This window comes from Oncorhynchus kisutch, linkage group LG28, assembly GCF_002021735.2.
Source record: "Oncorhynchus kisutch isolate 150728-3 linkage group LG28, Okis_V2, whole genome shotgun sequence".
NCBI classification, from domain to species: domain Eukaryota; kingdom Metazoa; phylum Chordata; class Actinopteri; order Salmoniformes; family Salmonidae; genus Oncorhynchus; species Oncorhynchus kisutch.
Window position 1 is genome coordinate 11420388 of NC_034201.2, and position 22232 is coordinate 11442619.

General features: G+C 42.7%; 1 protein-coding gene across 1 annotated transcript in view; it reads left to right on the forward strand.

Annotated features, from left to right (window-relative positions):
* Nucleotides 1–22232, forward strand: part of LOC109872688 (protocadherin-1) — a 97395-nt gene that overhangs the window by 56891 nt on the left and 18272 nt on the right. Inside the window, exon 4 of the mRNA XM_031808531.1 lies at nucleotides 21246–21465. Within this exon, the coding sequence (XP_031664391.1) occupies nucleotides 21246–21465 (220 nt within the window). The remainder of the gene's footprint in view (nucleotides 1–21245; nucleotides 21466–22232) is intronic.

The following is a 22232-nucleotide window of genomic DNA, read 5'->3' on the forward strand; positions in this document are numbered from 1 at the left end:
GGGAGACACATTAGGCTACCTGTAGCTACAGAATATCTCACCACCGTGCGTTTCCATCTCCTCCCCTCTCTCCATGACTTTCTCAAGCACACAGAGAGTGGAGCTGTCAACAGTTTAATTACATAGATTCCATGTGAAAACATGTTTCGTTCGATGTTCCCAAAAAGATTTCACAAAATCAAGCACTTGGTAGCTTCAGGAACAGGGATGGGGAGTCCATGGCATACAGAGTATCACCTGTTCCGCAGCGAGAGGCTGAATGCTCCTCAAACACTGATTGGTGTGTGGAGTGAAACAACCAGAGTAGCCTTCCGCTCGCTATTCCAATGCATATAACCTGTATTTTTTTCCCCTGCCCGTTTGGTATTGGCCAGTTCTAAATCTAAACTATTTTAACATATTAGTAAAGAAAATATTAAATTGAGAATAGTCTGATGGGCGATAATATGATCACTTGATGAGAGAACAGTGTGTGTAGCCTGAGGCTTTGTGTGCAACTTTCTCAAATCATCAATAGCCTGTAGTTGGATCACGCAGCCCATGTATGTTTTGATTTCTAAGACATTCTAAGGTTTGTTTCATTCACAACTAAAGTTTCCAAATAACTCCAAATCTAGCGTAGCCTATAGGAACTGTTTCTTATGATCACTTTTACGCTCAACATAGCTTTCATATGCACACTCGCTCCGGAATGGGAAAATTATATTATTATATTCTTCTTACTATTAAAAACAAAAAATTATTACCTTCATTTAACTAGGCAAGTCAGTCAGAAGAAATTCTTATTTTCAATGACAGACAAGGAACAGTGGGTTAACTGCCTTATTCAGGGGCAGGATGACCAATTTTTACCTTGTCAGCTCGGGGATTTGATCCAGCAACCTTTTGGTTATTGGCCTAATGCTCTAACCACTAGGCTACCTGCCACACTATAAAATCATATCATATAAAATAATGACAAGGGACTAATATCTTGTCTGCTAAATGAACAAGCCTACAGCCTATGGCATGCCACATAGCCAGATAACATACAGTAATAAGCCAACTCATATTCTGTTCATCTTAAATACATTTTCTTCATATCAGAATGTTTCTTTAAACCTACCTACCTAAAATAAATAATGGATTTATTCATATTTAATAATAAATAATGGTTTTATTGTGATGTTGTATATTAAACTGATTTGTTAGGCTTGTTCACATGTAGATTTTCCAAAGGCTTGTACGTGTAGAGGCCATGGAGATGTTTAATAAGGTATATATGTTTGCGCGGCATGTAGCCTAGTGGTTAGAGCGTTGGACTTGGAACTTAAAGGTTGCAAGATTGAATCCCCAAGCTAACAAGGTCAAAATCTATCATTCTGACCCTGTTCCAAGGCTGTCATTGACAATAAGAACTTGTTCTTAACTGACTTGCCTAGTTAAATAAAGGTAAAAAAAATTATATTAACGGTCAATTAAATTGCGTGAAAACTTTTGCATGAAAACAACCAGCTGACAAAATGTAATGACCGCCACAGCCCTAATGGTCACCAGCAAAAACATAATGAAAGATGGTCACCAGTGAAAACACAGCGAAGGCTGGTCGCCAGTGAAACACAAAACTAAGGCTGGTCACCAGCCTATTCTGGTCTATGTTGTTCTTTTCAGCAGTGATATCAAGGGAATACATGTCAAAATACATTCCGAATTATCCAGACATTTTTGTGCATTGGCTATATTATTCACCACCTGAGGATAGTGGGAACTCAAAACACTGAACTAGATTGCTAACTCTAAATGTGATCATGATGCTACATAGACATGCAGACTTAATTGATTACTCTAAAGTCCTACAACAACTTTCCAGCTATAGGCCTATAAAGGCTACTTGATGTAGGCCTGTTCACTCAAAATGGTGCACTCCGCTTGGCTCCGCTCTGCTGGCGCATCAAAACCATACTACATAGCCTACTCTGGTTGTAAAGTGGTGCTTTGAACTCAATATTGAGATGTAAGAAGTACATTATACAGTATATACACAGAACAGTGTGACTATTCTCTCTGTAACTAGAGCAACAGTAATTTAAGAACTGTATTTTTCACGCAATTGCATTTTGAGCAACGATCATGTGGTTGTGTTTATTAGAATGCACCTCTCTCGCCTCCGTGGGCACAGTAGGGAGAGGGAGTGGCTCGCTCACACAGCAGCCGACAGCCAAACAGGGACAGGCAGATACTTTCATGTGGTTTATTTTTTGTCAATTGCACATTACTGTTTGAATAAATCATGATAATAAAAAAAATAAGCAAATTGTGAACAAAAAACTAACGTGACCAGCTACATATTTTTTCCACTGGCACACTAGCGGCCAATAAAACATTGGTGTCGCACTACCAAGTCCAAGTGTTGTAAATGCAAGTGTTTTGGTTGCAGTTTTGAGGCCTGGATTGTGTGAAATGATTGAGAAGAACCACCATGTAGAGTGGGGGGAAGATGGAGACAGACACGGCCATGTGGAGCAGTGGACCTACTGTAGTTTTTCACCTGAGGGTTGAGGTCAGCTAAAGGTAGAAGGATGGAAGTCAGAGGACAGCGAGAGGAGGCGAGGAGCATCGTGACTGGGAAGGTGCAGAAGTGCATCCCTTGTGTCTGAAATGGAGGGGTTGCTAGGATACAGGGGAACAAGAGAGGGGGGTGCTTTCTCAGAGCATACAGAGAGACTGTGAATTTTATGTTAGGCAGACTAGGGCAAATGATTGCCGAATACTTTAGCCTAGGATTGTATCAGTGGAGACTCCTCGGAGGAGGAAGGGGAGGACCATCCTCCTCAGTGTATTTCATAAAAATACAGTGCCTTGCGAAAGTATTCGGCCCCCTTGAACTTTGCGACCTTTTGCCACATTTCAGGCTTCAAACATAAACTGTATTTTTTTGTGAAGAATCAACAACAAGTGGGACACAATCATGAAGTGGAACGACATTTATTGGATATTTCAAACTTTTTTAACAAATCAAAAACTGAAAAATTGGGCGTGCAAAATTATTCAGCCCCCTTAAGTTAATACTTTGTAGCGCCACCTTTTGCTGCGATTACAGCTGTAAGTCGCTTGGGGTATGTCTCTATCAGTTTTGCACATCGAGAGACTGACATTTTTTCCCATTCCTCCTTGCAAAACAGCTCGAGCTCAGTGAGGTTGGATGGAGAGCATTTGTGAACAGCAGTTTTCAGTTCTTTCCATAGATTCTCGATTGGATTCAGGTCTGGACTTTGACTTGGCCATTCTAACACCTGGATATGTTTATTTTTGAACCATTCCATTGTAGATTTTGCTTTATGTTTTGGATCATTGTCTTGTTGGAAGACAAATCTCCGTCCCAGTCTCAGGTCTTTTGCAGACTCCATCAGGTTTTCTTCCAGAATGGTCCTGTATTTGGCTCCATCCATCTTCCCATCAATTTGAACCATCTTCCCTGTCCCTGCTGAAGAAAAGCAGGCCCAAACCATGATGCTGCCACCACCATGTTTGACAGTGGGAATGGGGTGTTCAGGGTGATGAGCTGTGTTGCTTTTACGCCAAACATAACGTTTTGCATTGTTGCCAAAAAGTTCCATTTTGGTTTCATCTGACCAGAGCACCTTCTTCCACATGTTTGGTGTGTCTCCCAGGTGGCTTGTGGCAAACTTTATACGACACTTTTATGGATATCTTTAAGTAATGGCTTTCTTCTTGCCACTCTTCCATAAAGGCCAGATTTGTGCAATATACGACTGATTGTTGTCCTATGGACAGAGTCTCCCACCTCAGCTGTAGATCTCTGCAGTTCATCCAGAGTGATCATCTCTGATCAGTCTTCTCCTTGTATGAGCTGAAAGTTTAGAGGGACGGCCAGGTCCAGGTCCTTCCATTTCAATATTATCGCTTGCACAGTGCTCCTTGGGATGTTTAAAGCTTGGGAAATCCAGCTTTAAACTTCTTCACAACAGTATCTCGGACCTGCCTGGTGTGTTCCTTGTTCTTCATGATGCTCTCTGCGCTTTTAACGGACCTCTGAGACTATCACAGTGCAGGTGCATTTATACGGAGACTTGATTACACACAGGTGGATTGTATTTATCATCATTAGTCATTTAGGTCAACATTGGATCATTCAGAGATCCTTACTGAACTTTTGGAGAGAGTTTGCTGCACTGAAAGTAAAGGGGCTGAATAATTTAGCACGCCCAATTTTTCAGTTTTTGATTTGTTAAAAAAGTTTGAAATATCCAATAAATGTCGTTCCACTTCATGATTGTGTCCCACTTGTTGTTGATTCTTCACAAACAAATACAGTTTTATATCTTTATGTTTGAAGCCTGAAATGTGGCAAAAGGTCACAAAGTTCAAGGGGGCCGAATACTTTCGCAAGGCACGTAGCGTGTAGCGTGTTTCACATAAATTGTGAAACGTTAAAAAGTTATCATTTTTATATAATACTATGCTACATATATTCACATCACCAAATAATTGTTTAAAACACACTGTTTTGCAATAAAGGTCTACAGTAGCCTCAGCAGCAATCTGTAGGGTAGCACCATGGTGTAGCCGGAGGACAGCTAGCTTCTGTCCTCCTCTGGGTATATTAACTTCAATACAAAACCTAGGAGGCTAATGGTTCTCACCTCCTTACATAGACTTTCACAGTAATTATGACAACTTCTGGAGGACGTCCTCTAACCTATCAGAGCTCTTGCAGCATGAACTGACATGTTGCCCACCCAATCAAAGAATCAGAGAAAGAATCTATTACTGAAAGGATAAGATACAGCTAGCTAGCACTGCAGTGCATAGAATTATGTGTAGAGTTGACTCAGAGTGAAAGACAATACTTTAACAGTTTTGAACATTAAGCAGAAGCAAAAGGGAGAGAGAGAGAGCTAGCTAGCTAAATTTGTTTGTATTTTTTTAAACTTCCACTTTTTTTAGCTGCAAATTTGCAGCTAGCTAGTTTAGCCTATTCAAACCCCCAACTCAAACAGAGAGGGATGTTATGTTAGCTAGCTGGCTATTGCTATCTAACACTGGAACTCTTCCAAGTCAAAAGTAAGCTTTTGGTTTTATTAATTTATTGCCAGCGGTGCCCGCAGGTGTAACTGCTAAACTGTTTTCTGACTACACTGTACTGCATGATTGTAGCGTGTTTACTAAAGCATTAGTTCAGCTGATGTGTTGTGCACTAAAGTCCGCAAGCGAAGAGAAAAGGTGACAGGAGGAGAGCTCGTAGATAGTTGTGAGAAGGAATGATATATACAGCGAGCAAAGTGATCATGCTGTTTTTATGTGTCTGCTTTGAAAGTGCGTGTGATCTGCGTGTGATCAGGGGTGTATTCATTCTGCCGATTCTGTTGAAAAGCATTTGTTAAAAGGAAGAAAACAGAACGAAACGGGGATAAACGTACCATAATTTGGAACTGTTATATCAGCTAGATGCAGGCAAGGCACTGTCTATCACCTTGTTTACTAAAACGTATCTCGACCTGTGCATCTACACTGTAAACTTTAATTCATAGGCTCGGATGTATCAACCTCATGATGGGTACATGGAGAATTTGAGTATCATGTAGTAGCCTAAACTTATTGATGTTATATTGAGCTGGATGAATGGAATATGAATGACAGTCATCCAATATGCTGTAATAGAAATAAGGCCATGCTCATTAAAAAAATATGCCTAGAGTAACACACAGGGTTTTGGGCTATATAGTACTGGTGCATCATGGGAGCTGAAACAGACATCAGATTTCCATGAGCCTCTCCCTATCTCACGGGCGAATTGAACCCGACACACTAGAACACACTAGGATGGTATCAAAAGGAGAAAATCATTACACACCACCTTAGCAGCTCTGTGTATGCATAATTTAAAGGGAAGATGTATCAGTAATTGGCAGGGCTTAAACATCTTGAGCTGAGGTAATTGAACAGTCTCCCCTCTAATGGAAGTGTGTCAGACATGGTCTTCCATCCATCAGACAGTGAGTGACAGAGAGCCAAGGAGAGAGGAAGGAGGGGGGGGGGGGTGAGAGAGGGAAAGGAGAATAAATACAATTCCCTCTTATTATTCACTGGTCCTTGTAGCTGTGTATATGAACATGTCATGATGAGCAGGAGCTGGGTCATGTTGCTCGACTGTCTAGCTACTGTGGCTTATTCCACTCCTTTTCTTCAGTATTCATCTTAATGATAAACCCGCTGTTAAAAGCTCCCGAGCAGTATTATTGGGTTTTCTGCTATGATCTTAACCCCCTTGACTATTACAGCAGCACCGTTAGTTCTAGTATTTCATGCATCCTCCCATCTTCTTTTCTGCCCTAAAAGTGTAACCGTGCCTTCCTGCCTCAGCCGAGCAGTCATGTATTAACACTAGATGGGCGCTGTGCATTTCCAGTGAGGATTAATAAACGAAAAATTGCTTCCAAGATACACCAAAGTGGGGTAGTATCTCGAAGACAATCTTATGGCGTTGCTACCCTTTTCAACCACTCAGAAACGCTGTTGATTGGAGTCACATGGAGAGTTAAAGGGGAATAGGAGAGAGTCGTTGTTGGTCCCTTATTAATAATTTGATGGGTGCTTATATTTGTCCTATTTGTGTATTGACAATGTTTATTTTGCATATCCCAACACTCCAGTGGGGTCACGCCCAGGGTCTGCCATTATTAATCACGATCCTAGAACAATTAGGGGTATGTGCCTTGCTGAAGTGAACATAAACATATATTTCATCCTTGTCAGCTCGGGGATTGGGAACTAGCGACCTTTTGGTTATTGGCCCAACGGTTTGACTACTAGGCTACCTGCTAGCCTTGTTGAGGATGGTCCCATTGCACCTCTACTCTAATGCAGGCCGGGGCTGTCCAGTCCATTCATGAATCACTGGGGCAGGGAGGGAAGCGCAGGAGAAAACCACCAGCTCTCATAAATAAAGCAGGAAGCTGCTAGCGCCTGCCACTGAGTCACCCAGTCCAGCACTGCTCCGTCTCCCTTACATAACCGGGGGGGAAATAAAGCCTGCAAACCTACCGCAGAGACCAGAGAGAACCTGCCACCACTGCATTCAGTCCAAAAATGAACCACTCTCCCACTGTTTCTGTCCACCTGGGAGTTACCCGCTCTATATCCGCCAAATGCTGCACAATGAGGAGAAATGCTCACTTTATTCATGAAAGGATGGGGGAGTTAATATAATGAAATGTTAAAGTACATTTCATTTCTTCTTATTGATTTAAGATGGTCATCTGGATTTGGGTTTAGCTATTGATTTGAGATGTTAGGGATGGGATGGTTATCTAGTGCAGGGAAATCGTTATATGTAATGTCTATATTGGATTTCAGCACACCCTCCTGGGGACACTCCAGACACCCTCACATCAAAATGCCACTAAAATGCCAGCAGGGAAATGGAGGCATTTTTCACAGACTCTACACTCTTAGAAAGAATGGTTCCTAAAGGGTTCTTAGGCTATCCCCATAGGAGAACCCTTTAGGGAAAAAAAGGTTGTTCAAATGGTTATCCTATGGGAACAGCTGAAGAACTCTTTTAGGTTCTAGATATCACCTTTTTTTTCTAAGCGTGTACCAAAGTAAAAAAATATAAAAAATTGGCAGGATTGCTCGAGCGGTTCTTCATTATCGCCAGCAAATATCACCGTTCTCCGCTGAGCCACACCGGTAGATCTGCTTTCACTCTTAGAATGTCAGCTAGCAGTACAATGGCAGGAAAACAAATGTAGATTAAAATGAAATGATTTAAAACAAGCTGATTGTTTGTGCATTTTTTTTATAGTATTGTCACACGTAGTGGAGTTGGAACAGAAACTTTATTTCAATAGTGGGAACAACATCCTCTATATTTGATAGTATATCAAAGCACTGCCACACTAGCTGACTTGGGATGTGTTCCTCTCTTTCTTTTCATTATTTATTTCCATCCTGACAAGTTAATGTGGGGCCCTTTGATATGAACTCTTGCAGCGTGTTAGGAGTCTTCTCGTATGTCTGCCTTATGTGTTTATGGTGAAGGCAGATGTCAGGCTGGTACGCAGAAAACACTTCTAGAAATGTCACACTGACTGGTTTCATCCTTAAGTAGGATTCTTCTGGAAGAGAAGATTGTGGTCTATGAAAAAGTTCTGTAGTTTTAATGAAAACAGAAGAATCTTGTCAATAAACCCAACCGACCTTCCTCTAGTGAAACCTCAGTTGCACTCTCTGTGTGCGTGTGTGCGCGCGCGTGTGTGTGCGTGTGTGTGCGTGCGTGTGTGTGCGTGTGTGTGTGTGTGTGTGTGCGCACGCGTGTGTGGATGTCTTCACCCACACAGTTATTGTGGGTGGTGAGGCACACCCTGCTGTGTAACAATGTCCAATTTGTTTCTTTCTGTTTCTACCAATAAAAGTGGAGCTCTGTCACTTTTAATACCACTGATGTGCATTGTTCACGTTATACTGGTATTGTACTGTACATCCACATCCTCCTTCCCTATGTCCTCACTGTGTAGCCTAACATAACTGTAACAGGCAATATAATACTTTATGATATGGCAACAATCCATAAAATTAATACGGAACTGAAATCACACATGGACTCTTGCAAACAAACACACACACTCACGCACGCGCACACACTATCACTTCCAGAAATCCATATCATCCTCACATATTGAGGCACTTTTGTGTCAGTTGGGTGGATTCCAAAGAGTTCCAGAGTGATATCCGAGCTTCTATTTCCATCTCCATAAAAATGCAATGGCAGCCTAAATGACTGAGGAGATTTATGATGAATCCAAGCAGCCGTAGTTCAGTTAAATTGGCCCTTGTTGTTCTACGGGTATCAAAACTGGTGCTGTTATTGAGAGTGAGTGCAGTGCAGGCCCGTGAATCAGGCCCTGTTAGTTTGCACTGACACCCACCCTGTAGTCTGTGACTGACTGACATAGGAAACACATCAATCTATACTGAACAAAAATATAAACGCAACATGCAACAATTTCACAGATTTTACTGAGGCACAGCTCATAGAAGGAAATGAGTAATTTGGAATACATGTATTATGCCCTAATTTATGGATTGCACATGACTAGGCATGGGTGCAGCCATGGGTAGGCCTGGTTCCCAAGTGGGTGGGCCTACGCCCTCCCAGGCCCACCCATGGCTGCACCCCTGCCTAGTCGACCGGCGATCCAGGCCCAGCCAATCAGAACACATTTTTCCCCACAAAAGGGCTTTATTACAGACATGCATCCTGGGCTCTTTTGTTTCAGCTCATGAAACACTGGACCAACACTTTACATGTTGCGTTGATATTTTTGTTCAGTATACATGGCTGCAGTGGACAGTTAAGAAATCAGGTCCTGTCAATGTGCTGATGGACAGGGTCTAACACCACAGTCTTTATTTACGTGACTCCTCTGCTCTGCTGTGGTTGGCTGGCTGCATGATGCTCCTGGAAATGTGATTTTTTAAAGCCTCTTCTATCCGCTTTTTAGGATTTGCAGTATAGCGGATCACATCCATTTGAGTCTCGCCACGCTTAAGCTATCAGCAGCCCAATGGGATGCCCCTAACACAGACAGCCCTCCCCTTTTCACTCTGACATCATTTAGACTGGCGTAATACTCCCCGGATACCTTTCAAACACCTAAATCCATCTGCTAAGTGTCTTACCGTCGAAACGTCTAAACTGCTGGTTTAAGTTAATGAAATGTCCTAGTGCAAAAAAGATGAGACAGACGTTGCATCTCTGTCCTTGCAGCCTAACAGGCTATTTCACGGATTACCTGCTCACTCTGAAAATGATCAGGTAATTGGAGATAACACCACTCCAGTCTCCAGATAGTAGCATGTCAATGCTAATATTAAGTTGCCATAATAATTGGGCTTCAGATTGTCAAGGCACATTTAGGACTTCATAGTATCCAAGTTGTATTTTGTAATGCACATGAGAAAATGTAACCAAATGGAGACTTGGGAGAATAGGATTTTTTAAATAAATCCATTTGATGTGAAAAACAGCTCATAGACATTGATGATGTTTGAATGGTGTGAGGCAGGGACAAGATTATAGTTCCTGTGTGGTTGATAGGCATCAAAGTGAAGGCTAAAGACAGCGTCTTTTTGTTGCTTAATTCATGCGGCCGCAGCAAGCATACCTCACCCTGTTTAAAATCCAATAGTTAAATCCAATAGCATAATAAAAGCATTGTAAATGTGAAGGGGGAAGGGGGCACTTAAGCCCAGTATTTATAGGGTAACAGGCCATGGAGTTGCCATGGTAATTATAAAGCATTTCAATGCTGTTGATATACTAATGAGTGTCCATTTCATTAGGGTTGGATCCAATAGGCCACCTGCTCTCTCCATTCACTGGCCTGTTTTCAGAAGAGGCCTTGTTCACTGCTGCTTTACAAATGGTTAAAAGAAAAGCAGCCTAATTGCACAGGGCACACTGTAATTTAACTCATTCAGTGTATGTTGATTTGAACGTTTTGATGGATGGTGAAATTGCCTTTCCAAGAACTGATTACAGATATACCACTAGCGCAGGATATTCATAAAGAATATCCACTATACAAATAGGATGTAGCATTCCTACAATAAGGAGGTGTTGATCAATGCATGTGCTTATTGATTGTTATGTCTCTGGAGTCTACATAAAGCCCTTCGCCACTGTCATCCTGTTGTATGGTTTGCTTTCTAACTTGACATTACACAAGCTTACAAAAGCGAAGGTAATACGTAAGTGAATCTAGTTTGGCAGCATGTTCTGTAACCACCCATATACAGTAGACTTCATAGGGAATAAAGAAGCTGGTGAAGCTGGAGGGGGAGGCAGCAGCGACTGAGGAATCATGGGCTGTCAGAACCGTGTCTGTCTAAGCTTTAGGAATCCAGGAAGCTAATGCTGTTTGATGTATTAACCATGAGGGAGGGGGCTGTGTGTGTGTGTCCATGTTCATACTTGTGTGTATGTGGGTACTGTGTGTGTGCGTGCGTGTGTATCTGTGCGTGTGCGTGCGTCTGTGTGTGTGTGTGCGTGTGCGTGTACAAGTAAAGGGAGGGGAGCTGATACTGTTTGATGTATTAATCATGCATTTGTGTGATTGAGAGGCTCTGTGTTGGGTTGGTTGGGCACTGAATACATCTTCAATCAATGTCTTATTTGGGTCCCTTTGCGTAAACACTTAGCATTATTCAGTGTGAAATAACATGGCTTATTTGTGAGCAGCATAGAATGAGACAGGTGTGGGTGTGCTTGGGTGGGTACACACGTGCGTGTGTGTGTGTGTCCATCACTTGTCAGCTTGTCAGTTCTATATTCATTTTATAGACAACAGCCTCATTGACAGACGTACAGTTGTGTTTTCTGATGCAGCCATGTTTTGATGTGTAATTGATGGGCTAGTTATTGGGAGACACATATAGAATGAAAATACAAATTAGTTTTAACTCTAGAGCTCTGATCAATTATTTAAAAGAATGGAGGGGCAACAGCCATTCATCCTACCCTGCCTATCACTTTCCACTATCTCTTACAGTACATCCCCCACGGATCATATTCGTTATCGCATGCTATATAATCCTGTGTGATGACAAAAACGGTAACCCTCCAGGCCTAGGTGCACAATAGGTAGCAATTACAGCCAGCTACTGAAAGCCAATTATTTCTGTTGCTGCGTTGCTTTGCCACCTACAACAGCAAAGGCAATATTGCTTTGCTCCCATTATTAATAAGCATGCAGAGAATAGAGGATTCTCTTTTTTGAAGTCTTTGCCCACCTTAGCTAATAGTTTAAAGGCTTCAGTCTAAGGAATTCCCACTGTTTAACAGTAAATCAATGTTGTAGCCTGTGGGTTACAGGGATGTGTTTATAGTTTGGCACTTTAATTCACTGTAAAGGAATTGGATTTATGAGCGCTGTGATAACTTGTACCTCTAGTGACCCTTATGCATCCAACGTTGTTCATTAAAAGTTAAAGGTAAACTTGACATGCTGGTTATATCAACTTCAATGTGATATCGAATCAAATCAAATTGTATTTGTCACGTGCACCGAATACAACAGGTGCACAAGCCCTTAACCAATAATGCAGTTTTAAGAAAATATTGACTAAATAAGCAAAAGTTTTTAAAAAAGTAACACAATAAAATAACATTTACGAAGGGGGTACCGGTACCGAGTCAATGTGCGGAGGTACAGGTTAGTTGAGGTCATTTATACATGTAGGTAGAGGTAAAGAGACAATGCATAGATAATGAGCAGCGAGTAGCAGCAGTGCACGGGGTTGTTCATACACAGTGAACTCGGATAACAACCTTCCCCCCTTATAAAACAGTACGTTTTGACATCTCTACATTGGCTTTGTCTTATGGTCCTGTAAACTACAACCCTTATACACCATAGACAGTACAACATGTTTTAACCTCTCAGGACTACAGTCCCTGTCCTACTTGACCCTACTAACCACTAAATCCACAGCGATGAAGTTAGCTTCTCACGCATGCAGTAGTCTTAACATCAGACACTCAAGTTGTTCCAGAAGCATCTGCAGTGTTTTTCTAACAGGAGATGACAGAATGGCCCTCAGTAATTATAGGGTTCATCGTTCTTTGTCCTCTGATGACCAGAATTTGACACGATGAGCCATGAATATGTCACATAGGTTTCAAATGAGCTGTGAAGGGACATTGGGATATTGTGCTTAGGGACTTCCACCAACAGTGTTATTAGTTCAGCCATCATTTAATCAGATCTGTCATCAATCTTATGCTGGACCTATTTCAACAATAACACATTATCAGACGGCCTAGCCTGGGCACTGTTATTAGTTATTGTATCCAACTCAATACTACTCTCTTTAAGACATACTGTGTTTCATTTTTAAGGCCATAGCAATGCTCTCAGCAATCTTTTTAAAAAGACAGTATTACTGCATGTCTCTCCAGTTAGGTTGCTTGTGGCTTTGTGGCCAGATGTTAAACCATTGGCGTGTTAGAGTGAGTTTATTTAACATACTCTGGGCACAACACTAGAGAAAAAAAGCTTATGTGATTTATGTTTTAGAGAGAGATATTCAAAATCCTGCCTTATTTACCAAGCCCCCATCAGAGCTTTACTTCACCCTGCTAACACGACCGCGAGTGAGCACTTCTCCAAACTTTTCACCCCAACATCCATTCCCACTTAATTGGAAATGCTGGATCAATGCTTTCTGATTACAAGGCTTCATTGGATAGTTTGTTTATTGTTTACAACAGTGCTTTTCAACCGTTGACCTGTGGTTTTCCTCACAAAACCTCTTCTTCTATGATGTGGCCTAGCACCCTTTCCCCCAACAGCCAACCCTGTCCCTATCGATCACTAATCAGCTTTTAATTCATTAAGTGGAGAAAGTTGCAGATTCATCAGCCTGGCATCTATCTGAGCCTGGCCTCTTCACAGCGTGCTGGATAAACACCAGTGATGCGCGGGTTGACTCATAACCCACAGTCCCCGCGGCTATATCCACGGGTGGGTTTAGTGTCATGATATATTGTGTTGATGAAAGAAGGGTGGGTGGCGGCACATTGAACAAAGAGAAAACAATACCTCAAAAAATACATACATGTATAATTCTTGTGCAATTTATATCCATAGGCTACATTTAAGGTTTTTCTTTCATTATCTTAGGCTATCTGGCATTAGTGTGTCTGCCTGAGATTCAGGGCCTAACTGTTCGTAGTCCAAATATCCTACACATCCAATCACCAAATGCTTTTGGGAACGGGCAGAAGAAGGACAATGTCGGAATTTCATTCAATAAAAGAAAAGCTGTGAATTGGAGAGTTGGAAATAAAGAGAAGGGAGGGCCAGAAAAGTCATGTTTGAGAAAGATTTGGTGAAGTTGTAAAAGAGGATGATAGCAGGCTATGTTATGTGTGATGATTGTGAGGCGCTATACAAATTCGGCAGTCACAAGACGGGGACTTGAAAAAGGCCTATGGCATGTCAAGGGAACTGTAGCCTACTGTTCAGATGGGTTCAACGGAAACAGAAATCTGGACAATGACAATAGGTCTATGTTCTCTCACATAGCCTTAATATGAACTCTTGCTTCTTGCTTAATATGCTGAACTGAAATCTTATCAAAACAGGTCGATTTTAGAGCTTTCTATTTCATTACAACCAGTCAAACTAATGTCGTAAGTATTTTTCTCCCCAAACACTAAACACGAAAGATGCGCCCACAAAAGATGACAGAGAACTTTACTGATGTCATCTAGATTGAAGCATTCATTTGATCGATTTATGACATTATTCTGCTGAGCAAGGGTTTATGTAGTCTTCTAGGGCAACATACTGTATAATGACAGAAGTGAAGATGCATGTATCTAATTATGGACAAGTTGACTAACAAATAGCCTACCAAAATGTTGGAAATTATAAGCGGAAACATATCTAAGTCAGGCAAAAGAAAATCATGCACCCTCTGTCAAATAAATCATTATGCGGTCTGTGACTGTAGCCAACAGCTCATTTTATATTTGCGAGTTAGGGTTGGGTGCGGGCCTCAGATTTTCACTTTATCACATATAGTTGGGGGTTGCAGATAGGTTGGGATGTTTGCAATTGCGGTCAGATGTGGGTGAACAAACAGCTAACCCTCACACCACTAATAAACACTGCTACAGTATGCATTTACCACGGGATCATTTGGACTGTTTGTTTCCTAGGCTTTGATGCTTCTCAGCCTTTGATACCTTTAGATTTTTCCCCGACTACATTCTAGCTAGCCTGCCAAGCAATGTGATTGAGAGGCAATAGAGGACACACAGCACATCTCGCTAGCTCAGATGGAATAATCTCTTGATCTGATGATTTTTGGTATGTCGTTTTTTTTCCTGCCTCGTTTCACAGTGTTAGGGCCCTGCTGAATCCCCTGGTCTGCTGAGATAGATCAATGGAGGGAACATGTCCCACTGCTTTGGCAGTGGCAGGGTGCTTGTAGCCAGAGATGAAAAAGGCAGCTCCGGATCTAATTAAGCATGATTTTTTAATGTCACCAGTTCCTTGATTTGATCAGATGAAGGGACACATGGAATGCCCGTCAAGTTGTTTCCAACGGATTACTTAGAGCGCAGGAATGAGATGCAGATGCATTTCCAAGATCCTCTTCCTTATAAAATGACTTGTCAATCAGAACTTCCATCTCCTATGTAGGCTAACAAATGAAGACGATCACCAAGGATATGAGACGCTATTAATAGACATTCCGGGAAAAAAGACTAAAGGGGGGGGGAGGAAGAGGAAGCCCAGAAAAAAGTTTTAAGCATGCTTGAAGGCTTTGTCATCTCACTTCACAACCCCATTATGTTCCACTTCTTTTAAGCAATTGGAGCTCCATGCATGCCTCCCAGCCCGATAGCGCAGGAATAGAGATATTCACCCTGAAAAAGAGAACTTTGAGGGGGACTAAGGTACCCACTAGGGAGTGGATATTGCGGATTAATTTCTCTGGTGTCTGGCTTTCTCCATCTCTCCTCTCCTCCACACCCTCTTTCTGGCCTGATTGACAAAGCCTTGTGTGACTATATTTCATATTCTACAGGGAGGTTTTTTAACATTTCTCATTACTTGGAATGGGTGAGGTATTGTAAATGATGACAATTACTGTCATTTTCTCATTATAATAATGTAGGCAGCATTTTCTCATCTTCTGTAAAAGCCTACCTTGTTTGTCAATTCAGCACTAGGTCTCTTAAAACAAAAGGAGTGGAGATTGAATGAGACCCATTTCCTCTTTATTTGTATACAGTACAGTGTAATATAGAAAAAAACACAGAAAGCCTCACATGCCCAAGGGAGAGGCAGAGACAACATGAGTGGGAGAGAGAGAGAGTGAGGTTAGGAATAAGACACTCAGCTCCACTAAGGTTTGAATGAAGTGCTCCAAATGGGTTGTGAAGGCAAACATATACAAATCATAGTACTGGTATGCTTTTACCTTTTCAAGTTGCAGAGATCTATGCTGCCCTTTGTTATCATTCAGTGTTGAGGAATACAGACACTGCTGTTGGATGTAGAACTTTTCCCCATTGAATCACAGTTTGTGCCTTTCGGATGTTATGAAATGGGTTTGCTGCCCATCTTAAAGGAAATGGCAGATGTCTCCGTGGCCTTGTGATATGAAAAATTCAATTTAAAAGGATGAGAGAAAAAATTGTGCACGGCCTATTTTCATTCTCCCACACCGAGAGATATGAGAATGATGTTTTATTGTGAGGGGGGAAATTATGCCAATCGTACTGCAGAGAAATTCCTTCATAATTCAATTCAATTTCCTCTAAATCCCAATGGCAAGCTACTCTGCCAAAGAGAGGGAGAGTGACAGAGAGACAGAAAAGGATGGATAGAGGAAGATGGAGGGAGAGAGAGCAGTGCGGAGAGAGATTGAGACTGAGACAATGGGGAGAGTATGGTGGGAGAGTAGGATTTTTCCAGGGAGGTAGAGAGAATTGCAGGGAGCATTGAACAGGCAGCAGAGAAAGAGAGAGAGAAGGGATAGGAAGGGGTAATGGTCTAGCTAGGACAATCAGAGCCATGGTAGCGATTTAGAAGGAAGTGGGGGTAAATGGGCTTGTAACAACTACCAATTGCAGTAAGAGGAGTTTTTTTTAGAGACGGGGAGTTTAGCAATTTACCTCTTTTCTAACTGATCAAAGTCAGATGCTTTACTGCATGGCTAGTTCTAGTATGGGAGATGCCTCTTGTGATCTATTTTGGTTCACTGTATGTGTAAGGGAGTCAAGGATTTTTCTTGAAAGTTAATCTGGAGGTTCATTACATAATCATTTGACCTAGTTTTGCCAAGATCAATTAAATCCTAGCATAACAAAATGCAATGCATGTGTGTCTGTAACTCTCTATCCAATACTGTCGTATAGGTTTATAGCAGTATAAACAGTGCCTTGTTCAACTCAAGCTCTGGCGTTAGTTGGAGTCCCTGTATGTTTTGTAAACTCTTGACAGTTTATTAGCCACCCTGCATGTAAATCCTAGCAGCATTCCCAGTTAGTTACAGTGTGTTGTGAGTACGCTGTGGCTCTGGCAGTCTGGGCGTGTACGGGGGGATCAATGAGCCGCGTTCTCTGAAGGCGTGGAGGAGAGCACAGGAAAGATGAGCTGCACGAACAAATATGACAATGAAGGAGTGCACCTCTGAAGAGATGCAGCAAGCATAAAATCATAGAAAGTGAAGCAGAAGTGAAAGAATTGCATTCAGATCTGTTTTTATTTTTAGATTTCACTCCGTCTCCTCTGTTGCTGACCGAATCCCCTCTTGTTTTCTCTCTTGCTCTCTCTCTCTCTCTCTCTCTCTCTCTCTCTCTCTCTCTCTCTCTCTCTCTCGCTCTCTCTCTCTCTCTCTCTCTCTCTCTCTCTCTCTCTCTCTTCTCTCTCTCTCTCTCTCTCTCTCTCTCTCTCTCTCTCTCTCTCTCGCTCTCTCTCTCTCGCTCTCTCTCTCTCTCTCTCTCTCTCTCTCTCTCTCTCTCTCTCTCTCTCTCTCTCTCTCTCTCTCTCTCGCCTCTCTCGCTCTCTCTCTCTCTCTCTCTCTCTCTCGCTCTCTCTCTCTCTCTCTCTCTCTCTCTCTCTCTCGCTCTCTCTCTCTCTCTCTCTCTCTCTCTCTCTCTCTCTCTCTCGCTCTCTCTCTCTCTCGCTCTCTCTCGCTCTCTCTCTCTCTCTCTCTCTCTCTCTCTCTCTCTCTCTCGCTCTCGCTCTCTCTCTCTCTCTCTCTCTCTCTCTCTCTCTCTCTCTCTCTCGCTCTCGCTCTCGCTCTCGCTCTCTCTCTCTCTTTCTCTATCATATAGTTGTTTTTGTATTGTAGGTGCAATAGCTTGGAGGCAAGTAGTCTGGAACTGGAGTCTTCAAAACTGCAGGCTTATCAAAGAGACACAGCTACCAGAAAACTAGAGGACAAGAGACAGAGGGGGAGGGAGGGGGACAGGGGCAAGAGGCAGGGACAAGAGGGAGACACTATACGGGGGTCAACATGAATTAGGGAAGAGGGAGATGAGACTAGATAGGATGGAGAACAGAGGATAAGGATGAAGGAGAAAACATGATTTTTTATAAAGAAAGGGATAGGGACAGAGAGGAGAGAGGGAGCACATAGATGGCTAGATTAACAAACCCTTATATATTGCCATTTGGTGAGTTGTATTCATGCTCTTCACTGTCTCTGAGACTACCTTTCCCTCCATGGGATAACCTTTCTATACCCAGGAAATCATGCACTTAACAAGGAGTGCAGTGGCCTTGAAATGCCGTAATGTTGTCACAGTGAAGCCCTGCATTATTGTAGCCAGCATCAGCCAGTGTGAATGTAGCTGCCACTAATGACGAATCTCACTGTTCACACCGTTTCAAATGACAGGATGCAGGAGTAATGGTGTGAATGAATCACTCACAGACAACAACAAAAAACGCGCTCCCACTGGCCTCAACAGGCCCATGCTGAACTGAGAATGTCTCTCCTTCCATTAGAGCAACACTTCTCACCAGACCACACCTACTGTGAGAAGAACAGCCAGCTCCATCAGCCAGCTACAGGGCATAATTTACGCTCTACTGTGCCAGGCCAGACGAATCCTCAGTCTGGGCATCAAACTCTCTGATTCAGACAAATCCCATCTGTATATTCTTTTGCACTCATATCATGATCAAACCATGTGACATTGCGCAAGGAAGGATAATTCTTTGTGACACTGATCAGATTGATTAGATATTCACATTTACATACAGTCCTCTCGGATTTTGCTTTAGCCCCACCCCCAGCTCTAAGTCTTTCTGAGTTTCCAGCCTCCAGTCCTCTAGAATCTCCTCCAAGTCGCCTCTAGTCCCAAGCGTTGATCCCTCTACTGCCCCCCCCCCCCTCTGTCTCCTCTTTGTAACTCCTCTAGGCTTGATGGAGTAGTTGTGTTCAGACTAAAAGGGAGAATCTTATTTCCCATCTGCGTAGCCCCAGCCTCTCGGCCTCCCAGCCTACCAAAATGCTGACTCTGTAGCTATGCCTGGAGGAGCAGTTTAAGCAAGAATCCATATTTAAACAACTAAATGCCCCCTTACATTTAAATAGTAATGTGTCTGCCTTGGAGACCTTTAATCACAGTCTGAGAGTTCTCCTTGAGAATACCATTACCTCGGTTCGTCCTAGTAAAGCAAACCAGCAAAGAGAGGGGTTGTCCTAAGGACATTAGACGACATTTCGATTAGGTCCCATTAAGTCTTGGCCAGACGTTGTCCCACTGACGTTCTGAGAACGTTTTGATGTCAATTAGACAATGTTGCGAAAAGGTTCCTATTTGGTACATACAGGACGTTATCTGTGGGACATTCGATGACCACAAGGGGACGTTTCATGATTGTCAAGGGGACGTTGCATGATGGTCCCAAGGGAACATTCTCTGGGGAACCTTTGTCTAGTTACCTGTAAGTGTCCAGGTGCCCCAGAAGACCATGTCATTACCTTTTTAGGTTGCTCTCAGGACTTTAATTTTACTCGTCCTCAGGACATTGCGTGAATGTCCCAAAGGAACGTCCCTGAAAACAACATTTGCTGTTAAGATGTCCCTAGAACGTCACAACATGGTCACCTAAAGTAGTCAGGACGTTATGTTATGGTTGGGCCAGTAACCGATAGGTTGCTAGATTGAATCCCCAAGCTGACAAGGTAAGAATCTGTCGTTCTGCCCTTGAACAACCCACTGTTCCTAGGCCGTCATTATAAATAATAATTTGTTCTTAACTGACTTGCCTGGTTAAATAAATCAAAATAAATGGTCCCCTGGAGCTTTTGTCTAGTTCCTGGATCATTTTTAGGATGCCAGGGGACCATGACACAACATTCCGAGAATGTCATAAAATGTCCTTGGGACATCCCTGTAATAAAACTGGGAACTAGACAAAACCTCCAGGGGACCATGACACGACATCCCAAGAACATCCTAAAAACATTATTGCGGACATCTCCGGGACAAACTGGGAACTAGACAAAACCTGCAGGGGACCATGACACAACATCCTGACCACTTGCTCCAGGGATGTCCTGACGATACATTTTTGTTTGCAGGGTGGGACATCACGTAATGGTCCCAAGGGAATGTTCTCTGGTGGACCTTTGTGTAGTTCCCTGTCAGTTACCAGGACGTCGTTAAGAAGCATGTTAGGATGTTTGTAAGAGGTTCGCAAGACATGTATTTTACCAGTCGTCAAGACGTCACATTATGGTCCTTATTTCAAATCAAATAATGTAATTAAGGGAGGAAACACATGAAAGATTATGCTCTAAGACACACTCACAAACACATACATTACAAACACAAACGCAGTGAGAGAGAGAGATTTTAGAAGTAGTAAACATCTCGTTCAGTAAGGCTTAAATTGATGGATAAAGCTCACTAACTTTTCCCGTGCAAATGTTAACGATGGGCTTTTTGTATGGCCATGACCATTTGCACTGGGGCATGTGGGAGGAGGAAGTTTACACACAGCATATGTTGGCCAGCACTTCAGAACACAGATAGGAAGTACTGATTGTGAGTGAAAGAAAGAAAGAAAGAAAGACAGAATGAATGAATGAAACAGAGGAGAGAGTAAATTAAAAGTTGCTAGGTTATAAATGATTGATAATAGCAAAACCATCGTGGCAGCATTAGTGGTCTGGTAGGCCTGATTAACAACCCAGTGTTGATGGTAATGTATGCTCTTAAAGCTGGTTCCTGTACAGTATACGTGCTAAAATGACTGTCCAAATGCTTCCAATCACTGCTAAAATGGATCTGTTTAGTTTGCCTGAAAGAAGAGGGGAGGATGGAGAAGGGGAGAGTGGAGTACAGACCTGGGTTATTGATCTCCACCACAGACTCTTAGCAGCACAGAATAGGCAATAAGGCATTTTCTGCTGTATCAGAGGTTTCCTCAGTTTTACGAGGGGTGTGCGTGGGCGAGGGAGTGTGCTTGTGTTTGTGCCATGAGAAGTCATCTTTCCATTGTTGAAGATGGCAACTGGCCATTTAGTAAATGTATCTCTGTAAGAGGGAGATTCCCCCTGCAGTCAACTCCATTACAGCTAATAGAGTTGAGTCTATGCTTTTATATAGGACATGGTCTTCTGTCGTTTATCCTTATGCTCCTCTATGAAGAAGGTTTCTGTTAGACTTTTATGTTGATGGAGCTCTATTCTGGTTTCAGCTCCCCCATCGCAGAGTGACATTCTCCACAGCCAATCCGGTGCAGGATCTGCAGGATGCATCTCAGCACAGTTACTATGACAGTGGCCTGGAGGAATCCGAAACGCCCAGCAGTAAGTCATCATCAGGCCCCCGCATTGGGCCACTGACCCTGCCTGAGGACCACTACGAGAGGACCACCCCGGATGGCAGCATCGGGGAAATGGAGCACCCTGAAAACGGTACGATCCTGAATTCTCTGTGAGTTGCAGTGTGTGCGTTGTATCTAATAGTAGTTTGTAGTCTGGTGTTTTGTGTTTGTAAAATGAGTGACTCAGGGTTGTGAACTAAGGCGGGGATTTGTTTGGGCTATTTGTGTGTTTTTTAGAGGGTAGACATGTGCAGACAGTGTTGGTGACAAATCAAATCAAAATCTAATTGTATTAGTCACATGCGCCGAATACAACAGGTGTAGATCTTACCGTGAAATGCTTACTTACGAGCCCCTAACCAACAATGCAGTTTAGAAATAAATAGCAAAAGCGAGACTACATACAGGGGGGTACCAGTACAGAGTCAACGTGCAGGGGCACAGATTAGTCGAGGTAATATGTACATGTAGGTGGAGTTATTAAAGTGACTATGCATAGATGATAACAACAGAGAGTAGCAGCGGTGTAAAAGATTAGATGTTCAGGAGTCTTATGGCTTGGGGGTAGAAGCTGTTTAGAAACCTCTTGGACCAAGAGCTCCGGTACCGCTTGCCGTGCCGTAGCATAGAGAACAGTCTATGACTAGGGTGGCTGGAGTCTTTGACCATTTTTAGGGCCTTCCTCTGACACCGCCTGGTATAGAGGTCCTGGATGGCAGGAAGCTTGGCCCCAGGGATGTACTGGGCCATACGCACTACATTCTGTAGTGCATTGCGGTCAGAGGCAGAGCAGTTGCCATACCAGGCAGTGATGCAACTAGTCAGGATGCTCTCAATGGTGCAGCTGTAGAACCTTTT